The sequence below is a fragment of the Crocodylus siamensis genome, chromosome 6, assembly GCF_052110815.1.
Source record: "Crocodylus siamensis isolate JL-2025a chromosome 6, ASM5211081v1, whole genome shotgun sequence".
In the NCBI taxonomy this organism is placed as follows: Eukaryota; Metazoa; Chordata; order Crocodylia; family Crocodylidae; genus Crocodylus; species Crocodylus siamensis.
Window position 1 is genome coordinate 57,033,746 of NC_143400.1, and position 13,285 is coordinate 57,047,030.

The 13,285-nt window shown below is 38.8% G+C and overlaps 1 protein-coding gene across 6 annotated transcripts in view; it reads left to right on the forward strand.

Annotated features, from left to right (window-relative positions):
* The window catches only part of PXYLP1 (2-phosphoxylose phosphatase 1), a 102,343-nt gene extending 89,440 nt beyond the window's left edge, over positions 1 to 12,903 (forward strand). For all 6 annotated transcript variants that reach the window (XM_090053212.1, XM_090053214.1, XM_090053213.1 and 3 more), the window contains 2 exons: positions 7,156 to 7,295; positions 10,599 to 12,903. In XM_090053212.1, the coding sequence (XP_089909338.1) occupies positions 7,156 to 7,295; positions 10,599 to 11,530 (1,072 nt within the window). In that variant the 3' untranslated portion in view covers positions 11,531 to 12,903. The remainder of the gene's footprint in view (positions 1 to 7,155; positions 7,296 to 10,598) is intronic.
* Positions 12,904 to 13,285: the final 382 nt, after the last annotated feature.

Here is a 13,285-nt window from a genome sequence, read left to right on the forward strand (position 1 = left end):
GACTAATCCTTCCCGAAACATTAAAACACTTCCTAATTTTAGATTTAAATCCTATAAAGACAAGGGAAATTGCCATATAAAGATGAATTGGCTCAGGTTTTGGTTGAGTGCATATATGGGTCTCTGCATTCATGCTAATGCATTAAACTCAGGGAAGTGGAACTTAGTAGAAATTGGCAAATGAGTTCTCTCATCCCTCTATGGGTCTTTTTCTAATAGCAGTGCCATACAGTGTGCTAAGAACAGGAATAGAATGAAAAACCAAACATATTGTTAACAGGAAATAAGTCTCAGTTTTTGTTTCAGCCAATCATAATTTAATTTTAGAATAATTAAATCTTATTTAGAAAAAGAAGACATTCTGTGTATTGACTGCAGTAGCTTCAGTGATAAACCTCACCATGTACTAACAATTTAAAGAAATTATAGCCTGAAATAATGTGAAAGTCATTTGATTAACCCCTGTTACTGCAGTCACAATTTACTGTGCTGTTCCTATAATAATAAAAACTGTCACGTTATACAATGAATACCTTTTATTGCATTTTCACTCTTCTGTGGTTTTATGGAAATAAAATTTTAAAAATTTCTCTGAGGGCTTAATCTTTCCAACTCTACAACTGAGTAATTTTCTTTGCTTCCTGCTTAGAAACAGTCCCAGCAGCCTTAGCAGTGTTGCCTAGATACTTCATCTCCTGCGGCATCTGTAAATTGGCCAATTCAACAGTAAGATTCATAATCTAAATTAAAAAAAAAATAATTTGTCAAGTCCCCATGAAGTACTAGTGCAAGGACAGGTTTTTTTACAGCACTATGAAAAAAATTCTCTTGCTTTTATGGATAGTGACTTTCTAGAGAACACTGTTAAAACGCATACTTTTCTCTTTGTCATATCCAGGAGGTTTGCATTAGAGTCAGAAGGCAGAAATGCATTTTAGCTTGAATGCCCCAAATTGTCAATCTCTTTCAGCTGCTTCTGAAATATAATAAGCAAACAGAAAGATTTCCATTAAATGCCTGAAATTCAGCTTTTAATATAGTGAATCCAACAGAGTAATCTTTACTAGTTTCATAAGTGTACTCTCTCTCAGTTGTGTACATACTATATATAAGTTCACGTATGAGTAGGTATATATAATATAGAGGGGCACCGATACATTGCTCTGATATTAGATCAGTACCAGTATGATGAAAATTGTCTAACAGATATCAGTCCTATTTGGCTGATAAAGGCCTGTGCTGTGTGCAGCTGCAGCATAGCATGGAGCAGAGCCAGCAGTGTGGAGAGCTGCCTCTACCTGGTAAGCCAGAAATGGGTGGGGGAGGGGAAGGGTATGAGCGGGGCAGAGCAAGGTGCCAACGTCAAGGGAGGGGACGGGGTAGGCATTGCCCAGCTGGGGCAAAGGAGGATGAGGGATGGAGCCATGGCTCATGGAGTGGGGGCAGCTCCCACCGCTACTTGCACCCCAGATGGGGGGTAGGGGCATGTGCCCCTGGATCTGCGTGGTGCAGGGTGGGCTGCAACTGCAGGGTAGAGCCAGAGCCAGCGCTGCATGGGGCCTTTCTTGCCAGGGGCTGGGCTCAGAGCAGGCTCTGGCAGCACTGGGAGGAGGCGTCAGCAACCCCAGCCACAGCTCTGCTCCCAGCCCTGTGTCGCCGCCCAGCACAGCTGCAGCTTTTCCCAGAACTTGGGTGGAGGCAGGGCGCTCAGCCGGGGCTGCGCTGGAGCTGTGGTGAAAATTGGGGTGGCTGCAGCCTTCTCCCAGCGTTGCAACTCTCCTCCCCTGCTCCAGCTGGGCAGCGCCTACCCCTGCCCCTTCCCTCAGCACATGGGCATTGATCTGCACCCCCACTCCCTCCATGCCTCTTCCCTTCCCCCTCCCTTTCTACCACACTGGACTTACCACCTGATAGCAGCTGTATTGGATATTGGATCGGTATCAGCTAATATGCCTCCTTAAATATTGGCTATCAGTATTGGCCCCCAAAATCTCTATCAGTGCACCCCTAGTATAATACACACACATTTAAATATGTTATATGAAAAAGAACACTTAATTGACATAATCTGTTATCCAGTCTTGGATTAAATTAGTCTGTTTTGAGAGAGATTGCCTGCAGTTTTGTGGCTTTACCTTTCATTAAATGATTGTTAACAGTTTGATCAGCAAAGGTTTCAGTCCCCTAGAATCCCAGTTGCTATAACAGAAGCAACAGAGCAGGCGGCTGCTGTCTCTTCCAGTTTATCTCGCTATTGTGTTGTTTGAGGTTGTTGATTTTTAACCACAAAATATTTGGATAATTCATAAAAGTGAGCATTGTTTGGAGAAAATACCATAATAAGTAATAGTTTATGTATACTATTATGTATTATAAAGCCTCAGTGTATAAATGTTAAATAAAATTTTAATTATGTTTTAGTCTCCAGATTTTGTGCAAACCTATTGACAGATGGGATTGTGTAGGCAACAGTTGATCCTCTGGATCACAGTGTACATGTACGAGGTCTAGTCAAATGCCTGATGAATCTGTGTGTGGCTGACAAGCCCAATTTGAAAATGACACAGCTTGTTACAAGTTTCACAGATCCATATGTTGTCTGAGTTGCAGTCCAAGACTGCAGCATACCGCTGCTTTCTCACTTTGCTTCCATTCTCTGGATCAAAAGCCACTTCATGTTGAGCTGCACCCAGTGCCAGATGTTCCTTCCAGATTCAACAGGATTCTGTGCAATCTTCCCAACTTTCTATGCTGATGTTCATTTCAGCCTCAAATATGATTTGCACACATCATAATACAGCCATAGGGGGTAGCCCCACTTTCTAGACCCATCTTGAATAGTACTATACAAATTATTCTTGGAGATACGGTCTTCTCCCATTCTCCTGACATGGCTGATCCACTGCAACCTCTTCTTGACAGTGGTTTCGAAGTGTGTCAGTCCTGTGCACTCCAGTACCTCTGGAGTTTGGTATTCTGTGTTCCCACTTTATTTTCAGGATCTTACACAGACATCTCATGGAAGCTGTTCTGTCACTTGATGTGCCCATCATATGTAGTCCAGGCTTGAGACCACACAAATCTCATAGATTTTAATCTTCACCTTAGCTGATAGTTTGCTGTTATTCTAATAGTCTGAAATTCTTAGCTGCTTTTCTGATTCTGTTAGTCCATTCAGTCTGAAGGTCAAGATTCTTGCTGATCAAAGAAGCCAAGTAGCAAAAATGGTCAGACACCAAGAGATTTAACCTCTATAATGATGTCAAGTATCGGTTCTTTTACCTCTTGGTATATGATGACATTCTTTTTGAGACTAACTGTCATCCCAAAGCTTTTGCATACTTTGGAAAATCTGCCCAAGAGATTTTGCAGGGAGGATTCTTTGTGGGTAACCAAGGTCATGTAATTTGCAAACAGGAAATCTCTCAGAACCAGTTCTTTCACCTTGGTTTTCACTCTAAACCTTGCAGTGGTGAACAAGCCGCTTTCTAATCTGGTTCAAAGATGAAGGCCATCATTCCTGTCCTTGAAGGCATGAACAAGCAGGAATGAAAAGTAGATGTTAAAAAGTACAGAGGTGAAGATGCATCCTGTTTCACCCCATTGTTGATGTCACAGGCCATTTTGATCCTTTGTTTTGATACACTGCAGTTGTTTCATACCTTAATGTAATAAGCGAGTGATGTTCAACAGTTTTGGGGAGGGGACAACCCAGTTTCTTCAGAACAGTAAAGAGGCCCTGTCTTGACCGTATTGAAGGCCTTCATTAAATTGCTGAAAGCTTTGTACAGTGATATTTGTTTTTCTCTACACTTCTCTTGCAGTTGCTTGATCAAAATATATCAGTGGTAGAGCGTCCTGAGCAAAAATCGCATAAATTTTCAGGATAGCTTCTTTCACTTAGAGACTGCAGCCTAGGAAGCATGATGTGATTGACATTTTTTCTAATGAGGTTCAACAGGGAAATTTCTCTATAGTTGTCACAGTCATTTCTATCCCTTTTGTTTCTGTATAATTGTACAAACCAAGCATCTTTGAAATCTTGTGGTACCACTTCCTCTTTCCAACAGAGTAGTACAACTTCATGAAGCTTTTGAAGTAATTCGTCATTGGAACGTGTAGATTTCAGCAGGCAAAGTCATTAGATGTCTTGTTCCCAGGAATATATTTAAAAGGCTTTCTGCAAATCTGATGTAGGCTCATTATCTAAATCTATCATAACTTCAAACTGTGGTAATCCTTTGAGCTCTTCATGTTTGATTTCAGTCTCGCTGGAGTATACAGTTCCACAGTGTTCAATCCAATGCTCAGGTTGTTTTTGTTTATCAGAAACAACCTTTCTGTTTGTCTTTCAGTGGGGTTGCTTTCTTAACTAGACCAATTGCTCATTTGATGCCTTCATACATTCCTGTATCAGCTGCTTTCTGAATATCATCACAGCATTTCAGTCAAAAAACTTGGGCACACCTCTTAGCATCCTTCTGCATTTCTTTTCAAGCTTTTCTAGGATTTTTAGTGTTATGGTGTTAGGAGATTTCTTATAGTTGGTTAGCACAGTCCTTTTGTTCTCAACTAGTGATAGAAGGGTTTCGGAGTGCTGTTCAAACCAGCTTGAATTTTTCTTGCATTTTTTGCTAAACACTGTTCTCGTAGCATTGTACGTGTTGGTTTTTAAGCTTTCCCATGCCTCGGTGACTGACTTGTTAGGTAAACTTGCTTTCACAAGTTCTTCCTAGACTAGTCTACAGTTTTCTATGGCTTTAGTTTGGCTGATGTCTATCTGGGGGCAACTGGTAGTTTTGCTATAGTGGATCATTTTTACATTGATTCTGATTTTGCAGCAGAACACTGCATGGTCAGTGTCACAGTCAGCACTGTTAAGACCTCATAAGCAAGATTTCTTTTAGGTGGTTATGCCTAGTCAGTAGTAGATCTGTTTGGTTCCAGTGTCCTGATCTTGGATGTTTCCAAATGTCTGTCTTGCGATTTTCCCAGCAAAGTAGGTGTGGTAATATAGGTTTTGACTTGCACGAAGTTGTAGCACACATTGGCCATTTTCATTCATATTACCAATTCTGTGGTATCCAGAATAACAGGCCAGTTCTTAAAACTACATCCAACTTTTGCATTGAAATTGCCAAGTATTATAATGATCTCTTGTGAGTTTTCTCAATCTCTTCTTCAAGTTGTTGGTAGAAAATGTTTTTGTCTTCGTTGCTAACTTGAAGGGTAGGCACACAGACACGAAACAACATGATGAAGTTGTTCTTTGTATGCACTCTGAGCATCGTAAGTCGAATAGATACAGCAATGAAACACAGAAAGATAGTAAGCTGTTTCCAAAAGTAAAAGCCTACTCCCTGCTCTCTCCTGCTCTTTCTTCGGCCTGTCTCCCACATCAGAATATGGTGTAATCATTCTCTTGATGGAACCTGTATTTTAGAGCTGAATTTCTGATAATGCAGCAATGTCAATTCCAAATCTAACCAATTCATAGTTAAGTAGTGCTGTTTTCTGTAAATCTGAGTCCGAATTGAACTCGAGGTCATTCCAACATGCGAGTTGCTTTTACTCATTTTGGCCAGTGTAGATCACATCAAGACCTTCAGTGCATATGCCTAGGCAAGAGTATGGAGGAGTGGAGGCTGCCTTTGACTTACCATCCCCCTTTAGACTATCGAGACAGTCTGAAGGCCAAACCGAATCCAGATGTTCAGTTCCTCGATGGTTGTAGCTTCTGCCAGAAAGTAACAGATTAAAGCTGTTGCTGAGGCCATGTTTCAGTCAGAGTGATGTTCCTTCACATTTTTCCAAAAAAAGAATACTAACAAGGCAGTGGGACTAGGGTTTTGAGGTAACCTAAAATTGCCTTACTCTGGAGGAAGAAATACTGTGATATTTTATAGGAGCTACCCCACCACATTGCTACAGGCCCTCGAGTCGGATGCAGTTTACGCATGTTAACTGGATCTTCAGCATTTTTACATGCGCACGCATGTGCTAATGGGATCTTTGGCAGTTACATGCTGATGGACGCACACTCACTAACTAGATCTTTGGCAGTTACATGCACATACACATACACACACACACACACTCCTGGATGGGATTGTACTTTTTGCTAAATTTAATTCTTTCATTTAGCAATCCTGTTGCTGTGAGGTCTCATTTTAAATCCAGAACAGAATTAAGCTTTGTAGATGTTAAATGCTGACACATCAGGAGAATGAAGAAAACTTTTTTAATATGTCTATAACTTCCTCATGCTACACTTTACATAAAATAACAAAATCTGGAAACAGCTGTGGAATTAGCTAACTTATCACTTATTTGTTGTTTCACCCCTTTTAGACTGCATTGTAAAATTTATCTTTTTTCTTTCTGTTTTTTACTCATGTTTACTTTTGCTTAACGATTTGTTGTTTGCGTTTGTACTCTAATGTTAAAACACCATTTTTCCCCCCAAGTCTTTTATAAAAATGGAGAACATTATGCCTTTTCAAGTCTCTTTAAATTTACAAAACCAAACTGTTCGGAAGGGACATTTTGATTCTAAATGAGGCGCTGCTTCTTGTTTATTTTTAGAATACCTTTCTTCTCTTTTTATTTAAAATAAAGATCTCTCTCTCTTTCTTTCTCTCTCTTTGCACTATCTATCTGGAACCTGTGTGAACACTAACGTTTGTATTGGAGAAAATCGGACTCCAGCAAATATGCTCTTTTAACATGGTGTTGTCGCACCCTCTAGTGGCTCAAAAAAACTTTTAAGGGAAAATTCTTAATTTTCCTAGGCATGAGTTTTCATATCAGATTTGGTGCATTAATGTAACAAAAGTCAATAGAAACATCAACTTTAAAAAATCTGTATAAATTATGGCATGAGAGTACAAGGGAGAATATCAGAATTACTCTTTATAAAATCAAACTGTAATTAATTTGGTTTTCAAACGCATAGAATTTTTCCGGCTTGGTTTTCGTCACCGTGAGTGGATCACCGTAGGGATTTCTTTAATAGAACAGATAATGAACAGAAGTTTTTTTCAATAGAATATGTCACCTCACTTTGAAATAATCTTAATTGACCTAGTTAGAAGTCTTTTCTTGAGTGTGTTTTTCATGTGTTTGAGAGTTTCCTGTTTTGCTTTACCTCTTTAGGAAGCCCTCTCATCCTCAGCTTGAGGCTTTCATTAGACATATGTCCAAAGGATCTGAAGCCCAAATGGATGGTACCTTAAGCAGCCTGCCGCGCTACCCCAGTCATGCTTCATGCGAAATGGGAGAACTTACGCAGACAGGTAATATTAGTAATTTCCTCTACAGTCTGTAATTACATGCAGATATTATAAGAGGCTTTCCAGTTCCAGTTTACACCAGAATTCAAGGCTGTAAAGTAAATCATGTTTAAAAATTATTCTTCCTAGAAAGTTTCTAGCCTTTCAGATTCCATTGCATCTAAGATACGACCAGTGTATATCATATAGATTAGCAATAGCATTATGATGAACTGGATTTTATCAAAATCGCACCTTCATTCTACTTCTAACCTGTCCCCACTGGGGCTGTTTCTGACAGATTCTAAATTCAGTATCTTACCTTCCCCAAACATGAAACTGCCCTCTGAAACTCGCATTAGTTTAATGTCCAGGCAAAATATATAGTGTTCCATTGACTGGCTTATGGTTCAACTACGATGCATCAAAGTTGGAAACCATTGTCAAGATTTAATTCTTGAGTTTGTCCCTGTGATGCAGTCTTTTTTCTTTTTTTTTTTTTTTTTAAGCTGAAGGAGATCTGAGAGTGCTGATGTGAAGCAATGGCATTGTAGATATAGCAGTGAGAGAACTGTTTTAAATGATATTAGTGCCTTTTATTGTATTCTATTTTTTTATTAACCTTAAGTTTTCTATAGATGAACTGAATTACTATTAGGGGAGCTTTAAGAGATTACGAGGTAAAAAAGCAAACCAATTAAGATGGTTAAGGAGCCTGAAACTTGTTTTGAAATTGCTTTCCTGAAGAATGACAAAGAACATAGATCACTTGCATATGACATTTGGTTTACATACATACCTATTTCGCATTATGTGCATGATTTACTTTTGACTTTTCCACTTTGAAAAATGTTGAATGCATTTTTGCTAGTAACATGCCTATATCAGCGTATCTTCTATTTCCAACTTGTAAAACCACATATAATGTCCTAAATAATTAAACCAAATTCCATATATTGACATATGTAAAAATTTTGGGTTCAAGTTTATTTTTATTCTACGTGTATATTTGTGTATTATTAATTCTGGACGCAATGTAAGCAAGAGATGGAATACATAAGGTAAAATCTTAGCACCTGCATTTGAATTTGCTTGAAGTCTGTTTTGCAGAATCCTGTTTATACATATATACATTCTGTGTATATGTGTGTGTATGTATGTATATAGATAGATGTGTATATATATACACACACTTCAAAAATGACATTTTTTGTTTAAGTCCCTATGCCTAAATTTAAAGAAACATAGCCATAACATAAGTATTTAAAATGTGGTTGGAAGTAGGTGTTAGTTATGCTGTTTTCAGACTTCTCATATCAATATTGATTTTTTTTTTAAACAAAACGAAACACACCAGCAGCACCCATCTCCCATGACCTCTTTAAGATCTAAAACAATACTCAACCACTAATTTCCTTCTTCATTCCCATCAAGTATAATGCAATATTATTATACCATAATTAATAAGTCCCACATCATGTCCTATCCCCCTGGCTAGGGACAGGCATTAAAAAAACCAGAGCTGAATTGATTCAATCTTTGCAGGTTAGTCTAACTTGTGTAGGTTGAACTGATTTGCAAGTGAATAAACATTCCCTCTTGACTCAAGAATACTGGCACGTGCCTACAGTGGGTCAGGCCGGAAGCCAGGGTGTACTAAAGGGTGCCCTCGGCTGTAGGGAAGCTGTGCTTGGTAGGGCTTGAGGGTCCCCTGTGGAGATTGCCCTACTAAGGAGCTCACTCTCCTCTATTGAGGAAACTTCTGTTATAACTTTGCCACCGTGGAATTTCTAATAATTCTCAGTTAGTACCACTGAAAGTTACCTCAAGACCTTCAAGTGTTTATTGCATCTTTTGGTGTCTCCTGGGAAACAATGTTCAGTATCATAACTGCAGGGGATATGATGGGGACAAAGTTCTTGGGTGCCAGTTTGTGGCAGGGGGGCAGAGGAGTGAAGGGAAAAAAAAAAAAAAAGGAACTGCTGCAGGTAGCTATGTGTTTGCAATTGTGGTGCCAAGCAGAAGTTGCTGTTTCCACTTAGTACCAGGTACCCAGCCACATTCCTACACTGCTGACAGTCATCATTTGCCAGTCCATAGCAAGCGTAACCATACCCTCTCCAAATCCATTCCAAACACTAGATCTAAATGGTGGCCGCTGGCCAGCTGGGTTAATCCAGAAGCCACCTGGCATAGCTCCCAGTGTCACAGCCATAAGTTCTGCACTGAAACTGTTAGCTGCATGGGCATCAAAGCAACTGAGCAATGTCAGCCTCAACACCTGCTATTTACCTTCCTTTTCCATACTTAAGTAATCTATACAGCAGGATAATGTATACAGCGCTGAAGGCCAACTTTATCCTGTCCCAGGGCTTATACTTCAGTAAGACATACCCCATTATTATCTAGGACATAAATGCTCTGCAACAAACTAAAAAATACTCCAGTCACATAGGGTTGCTGTCTGTCATGTAATTGCTTTGGGCAGGGTTATGAAAGGAAAGAGGAAGTTGATGCAAAGGAGGCTGCCAGAGTGGGGAAAGGCTGGCTGAGGCTGGAAGACCTGGGGTCAGAGACTATCCAGTAAGCTGAGTCATTTTGTTCTGCCTCTGTATTTTGGCTGTGGCTATAAAGCCACCTTTGAAGACGGATAAGGGAATAAGCCAACTGAGTTGTCTTCTGTTTTTCTTGGTGTTAAAACCTAAACATTGGCTTATGCTTCCCTAATAAGTGTTTAGTATACATTACTTCAGGGCTATTCTCCCATGGAGTGTCTATATTGTTTATGCAAGTAAATCAATCCAGAGATTGAAGTGTTCTCTAAACATGGATTCCTTCAAACCAGGGCTGGGCAGCCATCTAATCCAGCAGCAGGTACTTTCCCCATGCTGCACAGAGAGTGGTGGCTAGGTCCTAATTCCTGCCCATCTCTGACCCAAACTAGGTTTAAAAAAGTTACTGACCACTGCTTTAAACAACTGGTTTGCACTTTCATATATCATTATATATGACTTTTGAGGCATGTATGTAGTACTACTTGTGAATAAAGTGTTGCACTGTGAAGTACAGAACACTCAGTTTTCCAATCTACGTGTGTAGTGAAGTATACATAAGAACTAAGCTATCTTTCTGAGTTAGGAAAGACCTTAATTTTGGGCAGCCTTCCTGGATGATAGCCATGCATGGATAATATTTGGTGTCTGGGTGGGATCACCTTTGCACCAAATTGGTGCACATGCACAGAAGTTTTGGCAGTATTTTTCTACTCTTCCTATACCAGTTGTTTGTAAACCATGCTAACGGTATGTTTTTTCCAATTGTTTCTAGGTGTTGTGCAACACTTGCAAAATGGACAGCTATTACGGGAAATTTATATGAAGAAACATAAACTGCTCCTGAGCGACTGGACAGCAAAACACCTCTACTTGGAGTCTACAGGAAAAAGTCGAACCCTGCAGAGTGGACTGGCTCTTCTTTATACCTTGCTGCCAGATTTTGATTGGAAGAATATTAATGTGAGACATCAGTGGAGCACCATCTTTTGTTCTGGAAGCTGTGATTGTCCAATGAGAAACCATTATCTAGAAGAAGAGCAGCGGCGTCAGTATAGCTTAAGGGTGAAAAACAGTGATTTGGAGAGAGTATATGTGGATATGGCCAAAATAGTAGGCATTCCTACGAGGCAGTTAAGGGCATCTAATCCAATAGATTCTCTGTTATGCTATTTTTGCCATAATGTCAGTTTCCCTTGTACTAAAAATGGCTGCATTAGTATTGAACATTTTAAGATAATCAAGACACATCAGTTAGAGGATGAGAGAGAAAGACAGGAAAAAAAACTGTATTTCTTTTATGCACTACTGGCTACATATCCTCTTCTTAACCAGACTGTTAACAGGATGCAACGTATTGCAGAGGGCAAGAAAGAAGAAGTATTGGTTCTTTACTCAGCTCATGATGTCACACTGTCACCTGTTCTTAGTGCTTTGGGCATTACAGAAGCCAGGTTTCCAAGATTTGCTGCCAGACTAGTCTTTGAGCTGTGGCAGGATGGAAAAAAACACAGAGAACACTTTATCCGCATCCTGTACAATGGTGTTGATGTCACATTCCAGACCTCATTTTGTCAGGATTATAACATGCATTCCAGCAAGTCTGCGTGTCCTCTAGAAAAATTTGTTCATTTTGTCAAAAGGGACATGTTTTCTGTTTTTAATAGTACTAATTACTATGACGCATGTCACAGGAGACCACTGTAAATGGAAAGTGAGAGAAAGAAGTGTGAATTTGTGTAATGACGTGAGGTCTGTGTACCTGAGTACTTTTTTTTTTTTTTTTAAATTCTCTACCACAACAGTAAAGGGCCTGATATACATTGACAAATTAAGTGGGCTACTATAAACTGGATATTGCTTAATAGAGTGTGAAATCTTGGGTTTAGTTGCTCTTTTATTCCAGATCAGATCAGTATGTGGAAAACTTGAATTCCAGTTTAAAAAGAAAGCATGCTTTCTCCACTGTAACTTGTCAGTTGTTTTACCAAATAAGCAGCAAATTTTACCTAAAGTATTTGATTTCCCTGAATCTGTATTACAACTGTACTAAATAATTCCTGAAATTAACAACCTTACCTCTGTCAGCATGGAAATATTAAGGGACAGGTTTCTGGTTTAGTTTTTCAGAAGTGCATGCATTGTGCATGCTTTATTTGGCTGGGTGCAAATGCACACTTTTTTTTTTTGTACACAGACCTCTGAAAATGTAATGTGTTAGGTCCATCACATGGGTGAGCCCAATAAACAGATCTAAAATTCTATCCATTGGTTGCACTTCCAGCACTTTCAGAAATAGTTTTAACACACACTAGAAATGATTGCAATCTTGTGACTGTCATTTGAAACAAAAAGTAAATGCTAATGTTACTGCTAAATGTGAGTGGAAAATTAGAAATATAAATCAGCTAGTCTTATGGTAAAATGTTGGGCTCTTTTCCATTGTTAAACATGTTCAAGCTGCTAGACGGTGGTACAAATAAATGTGTTAACTGTTTGATGTGGTGGCTGTGTAAGGTAGCAGACAGACAGTTTGACTGAAGACTCAGAACTTTTGTAGTTGGGTTAGTATTTTTATAGACTAGGAAGATATTATTTTATAAGGTTAGTCTTGTACCTACTGTATTGTGTACACTTCTAGAACACTAAATCTTTCTTATTTGCTTGGTTTGCAAAGGGTTGCAAAAAGCCTATTTTTAGATGTTTTTCCTTGATCAGAATATACAGACTTCGGAACAACCTAGCTTTATGGATAATTTCAGCAACCATAATAGATATGAAAAACTCCATTTTCAGCTGCTTTCATCTCCTATACGTATTCAATTTAGATCTAATTTTTAAGACAAGTATTTGAAAAGACTTTCATTACTAGAATATTAAATTTTATAATGGTGGGTGTTTTTTACATGTCAAGAAATCACTATGATTTAGTCTGTGATTTTATGATTCAGTGGTGCTAGTTAATTAGAGGAAATGTACCTGAATGTGCGGCGCTCTAACTCTTTTATCATTCCAGTTTCTCTTTGTTTTCAAATGCTGCATTTGAACATGTTTCTATAAATAAAATTTTGGGGACTATTCGTATGCTTCCGTGTTCCATCTTACTTTTCTTTACTGTATCCAGTGTTTAAACCTTGTTTTCCAATCTGATTTTGGCATCAATTTTCATATTCCATCAGTAGTATATTTAAAATATTGTTCTGGTTTCTTGCTATGTTGCTGGTAGACACGTTGTAGAGGCTGGTAAACATGTTGTAAAGACTTAAAGGTATAAAGCTTATGGATTTTATATTATTCTGAGAGAATGTATAGATCTCCCGTCTCTCAGTACAAGGAACTAGCTGTATATTGCTGATGTAGTATGAGAAGGGTGTCACATAGGTAGGTTTTAACAAATGGTTTGTTTTCTATAATAATCTCCTTAGCATCTTTCCAGCCTGAATTTGACTGATGACCTCTGTA